The sequence below is a fragment of the Melanotaenia boesemani genome, chromosome 4, assembly GCF_017639745.1.
Source record: "Melanotaenia boesemani isolate fMelBoe1 chromosome 4, fMelBoe1.pri, whole genome shotgun sequence".
Taxonomy (NCBI): Eukaryota; Metazoa; Chordata; class Actinopteri; order Atheriniformes; family Melanotaeniidae; genus Melanotaenia; species Melanotaenia boesemani.
The window spans coordinates 3,863,678-3,874,423 of NC_055685.1; the positions used below are offsets into that span (position 1 = coordinate 3,863,678).

The following is a 10,746-nucleotide window of genomic DNA, read 5'->3' on the forward strand; positions in this document are numbered from 1 at the left end:
GCAGCAAAGTTATGTTTCAAATCAACTAATTGTCCTCAAGAGACCTACAATGAACACTGTCCCACTTTGCAAAGAAAGAAATGCGTACAAAATTATGGCTTTATTAACTTTTTATTATTTTTATTATCAATTTTTCCTCGTAAAATCCATGCCTCATTTGTTTTGGTAAAGCCTCTTTCCTCTGGCAAACACTTTCCTCCATTTAAATGGAAACCGTCTCCTCTGCTGCTCGCCATCATTTCTGAGAGAGAGAGAGAGAGAGAGAGAGAGAGAGAGAGAGAGAGAGAGAGAGAGAGAGAGAGAGAGAGAGAGAGAGAGAGAGAGAGAGAGAGAGAGAAGAAAATAAGTGTCAAGACTTCAGTTGCAGCTTTTGTGTTGTAGCCTGCTGTGGACAATTTTGTAGTGTGGTGGCTTTTGTGTTTGTGCAACACTTCAGGACCACAATGCAAATATCACAGAAGTCAAATAAAAGACAATTACAAACTTTATTTGTTCCTTTCTGTTTTATTTAGAACTTGAAGTCTTAATGCTGAATGATGCACTCAGAGTTTATCAGGATGTGTTTTCCCTGCTAAGATACACAGATTATGGCAGCAAAAGATAAAAACATACAAGCTGTATTTTTCTTTTTAAAAAAATAGGTGGAGAACATGGACAAACCTCACAGGTCCTGGAAAGACACGTCATTCTCTGTAGTACAGCACAGCATGTCAGGAACGAGTTTTCAGCGAGAGCGCGCTTCTATCCACACGTGGAGGGGGCACCTGCGTTCAACTAATTCCGTAACAGTTTAATGCAATGATTGGCCCATAAGGAACTTGTCATATCTTAAAAACCAAAGCAGCTCAAACGAATTTTTTTCAGCACAAACCAGCACTAATGCAGCGCAAACGATCGAGACCATTTCCACTGTGTTTTGCGTGGGGTGGAGAGCCAGCTTCATGCAGGTGGAGGGGGCGGGGCTACAGCGGAAACAACTCTCGAAAGAAAAACTGAACTCAACAAGACCCGTTTCCCTGTTTAACGTTAACTGCATCACAGGTAAGAACAGCTCTGTCTTGTTCCTTGTTTTTCATAGTTAGAATAGTCTGCTCAGCGTTGTGGTGGACTGTACCCAACCCTCATAGCAACCGTCTTCCGCTTCGATCCCCGCAGAGGCGTTCCGGTCTGGAGTGTTCGGTCCGTGACCGTGGTAAAGTTAGTTTGACGTTCGATATTCAACAGATATTCGGACACCAAGTCTCCTCGTCATATTTAGCCGAGCCTTTGCGCTTTGTCCCGGATTTGAGAAGCACGATGCAACACTTGTGTGGTCTTCACTACAAGTGCAAAGTTAGGGACTGTTAGCAAATTACAGATACCATAATTTTTAAAAAACAATATCTCCTCAACCACATGAAACATAAATGTCAAAACAATTTAAACTGTTCAACATTTCTTCGTGCATGTTGCACAAACTTTGTTTTTTCCATTTTCATCTCATACTATTTTATGTTATTTTTTTAATATTTTAAACTTCAAAAGCTTTTTGGTCACATGACCTACACACCTCAAATAACTACCTGATTGCACAACCCACCATGACACATGTTGCACAGCCTTTGTTTTTTTCCATTTTCATCTCATACTATTTTATGTTATTTTTTTTTATTATTATTTCAAACTTCAATAGCTTTTTAGTCACATGACCTACACACCTCAAATCACTACGCGATTGCTCATGTAGTGCTGCCAAAAAAAGTTTTTATTGATAAATATGTGTATCCTTGTATGTAAGGCCTCCTGTATGAAAAAGAAAAGCAGCAGATAGACACAACAACAGAGGAACCAGCACATCCCAAATGTTGTGGAATGTCTTTGGTTTTCTGAAAAATAGATTTATCAACATTTTAGATTTTCACATGCATTTTTATGGTATATGTCTCAGTTGTGCAAAGTAAAATATTGTATTGTGTTTGTATAAAAATAAGATAGATTTTTGCAACTTACAAATGTACATCAGCAACAGAGACAGCACTTCCATTTCCCTTTCTTAAACCTTTTGAGGAGTGTTGTAGTCATGCCAAGGCACAGTTGGTAAAACCATCGTTTGCATGAGTCACACTGAATCTAAAAGGTAATTAACAAACAATAAAAACAACAAAATCTTATACACGGACTTAACTGAGTTCAGATAATCTGATCTTAAATTATAAAATCTTTAGTCATTATCTGATAATAAAGGACTCACATTATTGTTTGCAAATGTGTCATTTTAAAACTCACATTCAAAACCATTTTACTCATCTGGCAACTTACATATTTAAAAATATACAAAATACTGATAATGTATAGAAACGCTTAGCTCATGCTGATTGCATTGTAAATATACATGTCCTTTGCATCTTGAATTATTCTCTAATTAAGAAAAGATATGTTTGCCCCAGATTACTTTATGTTTATATGATAGTAATGGTAAATAGTAAATGGAATGCACTTATAGCACTTTTATCCAAAGACCTAATAATTTTGGCCTCTCATTCACCCATTCACACACCAATGATGGTAAGCTGTCACATAGTGTGCTAGCACAACTATCTTTACCAATTACAATTTCAGTGTGAAAATTTATCCAAAAGAAAATCTAAATCTAAATACAATAGCACACACATGTTTATTTTACTGAATTTGAACCTTTCCTTATACAAAATGTAATAAATAATCATTTTTTATGGTGACCTTTTCATTTGAAACAATGACCATTGCTGTCGTCTTGCATGACATAGATATGTCTTAAATGTATTTAAGATGTTATTAAATTCCAGAGCTTGGAATTTTTTTTTACAAATGATGTATGGGTATTAATATTTTGAAGAAATAATTAAATACATATAATACAACAATTCAGAGATGGGGAGAGGTGGCCTATCTTTGCCCATCCCTGTCAGTACAACAGCATAGTAGAGTACTCATCATGGAGTCGCATACTTTTTTTCAATTCAGATGATGTCATTTTCAAGACATCCTTAGTTAGACTCCTTGTGATATTGCCTGCAGAAATTTCATCCTTGTGTGTTTTGCTGAGCTGGTGATAATGGTGGTTGCTCACACCTTTTTGAAGAGCTCTGGCAATTTTCCCTCGTCTTCTGTAGTTTGCAGGACGGACTTTCCTTTCGTTTTTTGGATGGGTGACTTCACCATATGAGCACTGTGATTGTTATGTTTTCTTTCATAGTTCCAGGCTTTTGTTTTCTTGTGAACACATACAAAGCTTTGCATCTCTTAAATGTGCACACTGCAGATACTGAGATTCTTTTATGGCCTGTTTAGGTTTCACATGTTGATATTTAAATGACAGAGTACAGCAAGGGTTGATTTTCATGAACTCTTTGGACAGTATGTCTGTCCATGGTCGCCTAAGGCTTGTTGTGCCTGGCAAAGGTTTTATTTTATTCCATGCCCCTCTTTTAATAACAATGTTGAAAACCTTAGGTCCAGGTTTTGTTGCTCTAAACTCTACCGATTTCAGAGAGCCTCTGTCATCCTTTCTCCTCCCTCTGACGTTGTCTATCTCTTCTTCTGTATCACCTGGTAGATTCTCCTCTTTTACTTGTGTGTCACTTTCAGCAGGGGTAGGAGAGCGTCTCTCTTTCGTTCTTCTACCTGTCATTTCTTTCTCTGTATCTGGTAGCTGTTTGGATTCTTCCATTTTTTTTCTCTTGCTGCTTCTCTCCTTCTTGTTTCATCAATACCTGTCCTCTAATCTCTCTTCTGTTTTGGCTCAATATAACATACAACCATTTACAGAGTTTTTCTGAATCAGCATTAAAAAGCTGCTGAGCTAAAAAAGACCATGTTTCCGAATTAGTTGTAATTTTCTTTTCTCAAAAGCCATGTGCAACAAATGCCTGTATCACTACATTTATCCCTCCTGCTTTTTTCCAGAGATCTGTTTCTGCTCTTCGTCCTTTCTTTAATCGCCCCATGATAATCCGAAGGACAATATGTTGTACAGAGGAAATACACAGTTAGTGTTCTGCTGCTTCATCATGGTCTGAATGAAAACAATTGAAATCTGACCTCCTACATAACATAACCACCCATGATAATAACATATGTCTTGCATATGACTATATAAACACCACACCATGAACAAGTAAACCACACTAAAGAAGGGACATAAACCTTTCACTCAGTACAACCAAAAGGCAAGAACTATTGTACTCAACTACAGACAACACAACCACAACATCATCACTATTGAGGTGAACACACACTGACTTATTTCCTGTCACATGCATAAGCTATACACTGAAATGGACAAGTAACATTATTAAGGACATAAGTAAACTCTGTCTAACAAGTCTTGACAGCTGAATTGTGGATTATAATCAGCTGCAGCATGTGTAGAAATAAGAATGATTATATATGAATTTAGGATAAAAAAAATATCTTACCCTATAGTTCTGTTGGGGTTATACTAAAACAATGACAGCTATAAACTTTACACCACTGAAAGCCTGTTTTATTTTTAAATCATATTTGATATGTCAGGCATTTATGTTAATTTTGCAACAAGAATATTTCTTTTATAAACTAAAACAAATGGGGTCCACTGCATTTACAATATTTTAAACATTTCAGTTGGTTTGATTTGTTATTTTTTCAAACAGTAACCTGTTTACAAACGTATTGACTGTTATATTATATTATATTGCCTTGTGGTAGAAATTGCCTTAATTTTCTCTCAGAATTGAAGATGATAACACACCTTATAATAGCCAATTGATGTTTTGTATGAAAACTGATGAGCTATGTCAATAATTAGCAGGGAAGTCATTGCAACATCCAAGTGATTAGAGCAAGTTGTATAAACCTAAAACATAAACACCAAATGTATATTAATGATGACATTTCAGTCTTTAATTAGCCTAATTAAATAATTAAAAGATTTAATTTGGTATTGGGTTCGGCATAATGCAGATTGCATCATGAAATGCGATACAATAACAGGGATTTACAATTACTTTCTAAACCTGCAGTATCATATTAGATTTACACATTTTCGAGGTAGTTTTACTATAAACTTCGATACGCTTCAATACAGTAAATATTCATTTGGAAATATAAACTACAATATAAATAGCACTCTTACTGTAACTTTGTTAATTTCAACCAAGATTTCAGACCCAAACGCTTGCTAGGCAGGCAAGGCGGTTTATTTGTACAGCACATTTCATGTACAGGACAATTCAAAGTGCTTTACATAAAACAAAAGCATTACAGGTATTTAGAAATACTAAAAGGCATCAACACATAATCACAATAAAATAATAAATTACATTAAAATGATTAAAAGCAAGATAAGTTAAAAAAAGTTACCGTGCAGATTTCATGCATAGGCGCATGAGAAAAGAAATGTTTTTAACCTGGATTTAAAAATGTCTACATTTGGGAAAAGTTTAATCTCCACTGGCAGTTTGTTCCACTTGTTTGCAGCATAACAGCTAAATGCTGCTTCTCCATGTTTAGTCTGGACTCTGGTCTGGACTAGTTGACCAGAGTCTTTGGATCTAAGAGCTCTGCTAGGTTTATATTCTCTGAACATATCACAGATGTATTCTGGGCCTAAACCATTCTGGGATTTGTAAACAAGCAGAAGGGTTTTAAAATCTATTCTGTGACTGACTGGAAACCAGTGTAAAGATTTCAAAACTGGTGTGATGTGTTCAGATCTCTTAGTCCTGGTTAAAACTCTAGCAGCAGCGTTTTGGATGAGCTGCAGATGTTTAATGCTCTTTTTAGGAAGTCCTGTTAAAAGACCATTACAGTAATCCAGCCTACTGGAGATGAATGTATGGATGAGTTTCTCTTGGTCTTTCTGGGAGACTAAACTTTTAATTCTGTTGATGTTTCTGAGCTGGTAAAAAGCTTTTTAGTGAAGCTTTGATGTGGCTGCTGAAAGTCAGATCTGAGTCTATCAACACTCCCAGGTTACTAGCTAGTTGTTCTGGGATGGCAGCCATTTTGGATTTGGCATTGAAAAGCTTGGTACTGTTTGCAGTGCATATATAATCCACCAGAGGGAAGAAGACACGTATCAGTTTGCATACATCAGGTTTTTGTTTTATTAATAATTTTGATTACTCAAGGTCAAATAAATTCATGTTTCAAATATGATATACTAGACAACTTATAGGCTCGGCTAAATATGACGAGGAGACTTGGTGTCCGAATATCTGTTGAATATCGAACGTCAAACTAACTTTAGCACGGTCTCTCCGTGGACTTTCTCTCTGGTTCAGTCCAGCTTCCTCGTACAGTGAAAAATCAGGTGTGTTAGAGTAACTGGTGATTATAGATTCTACTTAGGTGTGTGGTTGTGATGGAAAAGCCTGGCGATGTTTACCGGGTGTATCCTCCTGCAGACATTTTTTTTCATTATTATATATATATATATATATATATATATATATATATTTACCTTTTCCTCTAATGGAAGCACTGTTGCCAACTCCTCAGTACGAAAAGTAGCTACTGGCAGTCCTATTTTTATTTATTTATTTATTAATTTATTTTTATCAGAATTCTCAGAACATACAAGAAGTAGTATAGAATTCATATTACATATTGAGAACAATCAATTAACAACAACAACAAAAAATAACTTGGTAACAAACATTAACAGATGGTTTTACATACAACTTATTAAAAACATTGAGTTTTAAGCACAGAGACACTGTTTTTAAGGCTTTTCTATTGTTGAAAGAAGTTAGAGTGCAAATACAAAGCTTCACTTCTTTTATAAAACAAGCACATGAGGGTTTTATCTTAGTAACTTTGCATTTGTGGATATAAAATTTGGCCAATTACAAGATGAGATTACATAGAAAGAAATAATAATCCAGTTCTTTTTTAAGGTTTGTGAATCCAAATAAGACATCCTTACAAAATAGTTTAAACTTGTCATAGCAAAGATGGAGCAAAGATTGGCTATTGCTACTCACACCATTATCGATCTGGAGTTGGTAAATTGTGTTATTTATAGATTGAGATTTTTCTAGCCTGAAGAAGGATGCAGAGTTTTGCTCACCTTCCCCTAACCACTGCCTGTAAGCACCTTCAGCTTTAAGTTGATAAAGTTGATCTAACTTGGTCTGGTACTCAGAAAGTTCTTCCTTCTCTATTGGTGACATTGCATTAGGAGAAATGGAAGACAGGGCAGATATCATAGAGATCACATTTAAATAATTTCAGCATCTTTCAGGTTATATGAAATGAACCAAAAGTCAATTTTAGATGGTCTAGATCAGGGTTGTCACACTCCGGTCCTCAAGGGCGGGTATCCTGCAGGTTTTCATTTTTTCCCTGATCTAATACACCTGACTGAAATTAATGGGTTATTGTGAAGAAGTTGACAAGAAGCTGTTGGATCCATTGGATTTTTGGGTGTGTTGGAGCAAAGAAACAACTAAAACCTGCAGGATAGCGTCCCTTGTGGACCGGAGTTTGACACCCCTGGTCTAGATCTTGACTTGTTGCTCCAAGTGAAACTTCTAATACACGGGTATTTTTCTCTCCAGATATCTACTAAGTCAAACTTCTGCATTAGTATTTTTAACTTTGCATTGACATAAGTTTGTGTTGCTGCTGGCCATCTATCTATTGTGTTGTCCTAAGTAAAGTTAAAATCACTACCGACAACCAAATAAGCATGAGGAAATCTGGGCAGCCAGTAAAAACATCTGTTTTCTACCTCATTTAGTAAATTATTGAATGTGGTTTACTGATCCAAGCCAGACAGAGATGGATGTGCAGAGTACAGACTGGATGATGGCGGTGTAAACGGTGATCAGCAGCTCCTGTGGCATGGTAAACTTTCTGAGCTGGCACAGGAAGTACAACCTCTGCTGGGCCTTTTCCCTGACAGTCTATGTGAGGTCCCGAGAGATTGTGGTTCCCAGGATCCTGAAGGTGTCTGCAGTAGTAACTGTGTTGTTGAGGATGGTGAGAGGGGCGGGTGTTGGGGGATTTCTACTGAAGTCCACTGTCATGTCCTGAGCGGGTTCAGCTTTCGTACTTTGTTTGATCTAATAATCATTATTGGAGTATCCAAATACTTAATGTCATTCTCACCTTTGCTTTCAGTGTGTAGACATGGCTTCAGCCGACAGTCTGCAGTCTGATCAGTTCCTATGCTCCATCTGTCTGGATCTGTTCACCGATCCCGTCACCACACCCTGTGGACACAACTTCTGCAAAAACTGCATCACAGAACACTGGAACGTTAGTGGCAGGAACAAATGTCCCCTATGTAATGAAGTTTTTTATACAAGACCTCAGATGCGGGTTAACACTTTCATCTGTGAGATGGTCACTCAGTTCAGACTGGAATCTGAGAGGAGATTCAGCAGGGCAGAACCAGCTGCAAAACCAGGAGAAATTCCCTGTGACCTCTGTAGTGGGGCACAACGGAGAGCCCTGAAGTCCTGCCTGGTGTGTCTGGTCTCCTACTGTGAGACTCACCTGGAACCTCATCTCACCGTGTCAGGCCTGCAAAGACATCAGCTGGTGGAACCTGTGAAGAACCTGGACGCCAGACTGTGTTTGCTGCACAACAAACCTCTGGAGCTGTTCTGTTGTACCGACCAGACATGTGTGTGCATGCTTTGCTCGGTTTTAGACCACAAAACTCATGAAGTTGTTCCTCTGAAAGAAGAATTTGAGGGAAAGAAGGCAGAGCTGAGGAAGATTGAAGATGAACTTCAGCAGATGATCCAAGAGAGGCAACGCAAGATACAAGAGATGAAAAAGTCACTGTGGGTCAGTGAAGATGCTGCAGACAAAGAAAAAGCAGAAGGTATTCAGGTCTTCACTTCAATGATGGAGCTTATTGAGAAAGGCTTAAATGAGTTCCTGGACTTCATAGAAGAAAAGCAGAGAATGATGACCCAGAAGGCCAGAAGACTCATCACAGACCTGGAAGAGGAAATCTCTGAGCTGATGGAGAGAAGCTCAGTAGTGGAGCGACTCTCACACTCTGAAGACCACCTGCAACTCCTCCAAAACTTCTCATCACTGAATTCCAGTTTACCCACAAAAGTGTGGACAGAAAGCAGCGTCCATCCAGCATCGTATGAGGGGAGTGTGGTGAGAGCTGTGGCTCGGCTGGAGGAAACGCTGAGCGAAGAGATGAAAAAGCTGTTTGAAACGGAGCTGAAGAGGATCCAGCAGTACGCAGTGGATGTCACTCTAGACCCAGATACAGCGAATCCTGAACTCAACTTGTCTGACGATGGGAAGCAGGTCAGCCATTGTGAGGTGAAGAAGAATCTTCCAGACAACCCGAAAAGGTTTTCCTATTATGCTTCTGTTATAGGAAATCAGAGTCTCTCCTCAGGTAGATTCTACTATGAGGTTCAGGTTAAAGGAAAGACTAAGTGGAGCTTAGGCGTGACCAGAGGGTCCATCAGCAGGAAGGGGCTGATCGTACCAAGACCACAAAACGGTTTCTGGACCATTTGTTTGAGAAATGGAAATGAGTACAAAGCTCTCGCTGCCGCTTCAGTCTGTCTGTCACTTAAGTCTCGTCCTGAGAAGATTGGGGTGTTTGTGGATTATGAAGAGGGTCTGGTCTCCTTTTATGATGTCACATCTGCAGCTCTTATATACTCCTTCACCAGCCTCACCTTCACTGAGAAGCTGTACCCGTACTTCTGCCCTGGTGTGAACGATGGTGGTAAAAACTCTGCGCCGCTGGTTATCTGTCCTGTCAGTCAGGACAAACTGTCTGTCTGATTTTTTTCATGTATATATGGAAAATTATGTTTAATTTGTGTTCTCAATAATTTACTATGAAAATAATCCAGTAACTGTAACTGCTGTCTTCAATCACATATGGACGTTTGTTTATATAAAACAATGAGAAAAATACGTCAACTCTGTTTTTTGTTTTTTTTTTTTTTCTTCACATGATTAAAAATGTTTTAAATCATAATTTAATGGGGAATACAACAAAAGCTGATTATTTGGGATACAATAAAAGAATGAAAAATAAATGTTAATTGATATGCAGAGAAAGATAGCAATTCTGTTTATTGTTTTTATTATTATTATTATTATTATTATTATTATTACCTTGCACGTTGGTGTGGTGGTTAACACCGCAGCCTCACAGCAAGGAGGTTTGAATCTTGGCTGGGGGGAGGTTTGAACCTTGAGGGCAGTGGCCTTTCTGTGTGGAGTTTGCATGTTCTCCCCATGTATGCATGGGTTCTCTCCAGCTTCCTCCCACCGTCCAAAAACATGCATGTTAGGTTAATTGATTATTCTAAATTCTCCCTAGGAGTGAGTGCGAGTGTGAATGGTTGTTAGTCTCCTATGTGTTGGCCCTGCGATGGACTGGTGACCTGTCCAGGGTGTACCTGCCTCTCACCTGTTAATGCTGGGATAGGCTCCAGCTCACCCGCGACCCTTAAGGGACCAAGCGGTACAGAGAATGAATGTATTATTATTTATTTAGAAACAGTAAATAATCAATTTACAGTTTAGTGTTTTTTCAGAGGGTGATAGATGCTGGCAGGAAGGACCTGAACCTTTCTGTCTTCCAGGGTACTTAAAGAAGCCTCTGCCTGAACTCACGTTGTTTCTTAAATGTGTCAAGGATGTGAAGAAGAAGAGGGTTTCCTTTTCATTGCCGTCACGTGTTTTCCTATTTGTAACAGGTAGGTGCGACACAAGCTCTAGCTTCCGTCTACACCCTTTCAG

At 38.3% G+C, this 10,746-nt stretch overlaps 1 protein-coding gene and 1 long non-coding RNA gene across 2 annotated transcripts; one reads left to right on the plus strand and one right to left on the minus strand.

Annotated features, from left to right (window-relative positions):
- Window positions 1-135: 135 nt before the first annotated feature.
- LOC121638395 lies at window positions 136-1,720 on the minus strand. The gene is made up of 3 exons (XR_006010016.1): window positions 1,665-1,720; window positions 661-1,241; window positions 136-241 (listed from the first exon to the last, which is right to left on the minus strand). It is a non-coding gene; the product is annotated as an uncharacterized LOC121638395 (long non-coding RNA).
- LOC121638353 (E3 ubiquitin-protein ligase TRIM39-like) lies at window positions 951-9,964 on the plus strand. The gene is made up of 2 exons (XM_041983084.1): window positions 951-1,041; window positions 8,128-9,964. The coding sequence occupies exon 2, from the start codon at window positions 8,137-8,139 to the stop codon at window positions 9,775-9,777; it is 1,641 nt and encodes a 546-aa protein (XP_041839018.1). The 5' UTR covers window positions 951-1,041; window positions 8,128-8,136; the 3' UTR covers window positions 9,778-9,964.
- The last annotated feature ends 782 nt before the right edge of the window (window positions 9,965-10,746 follow it).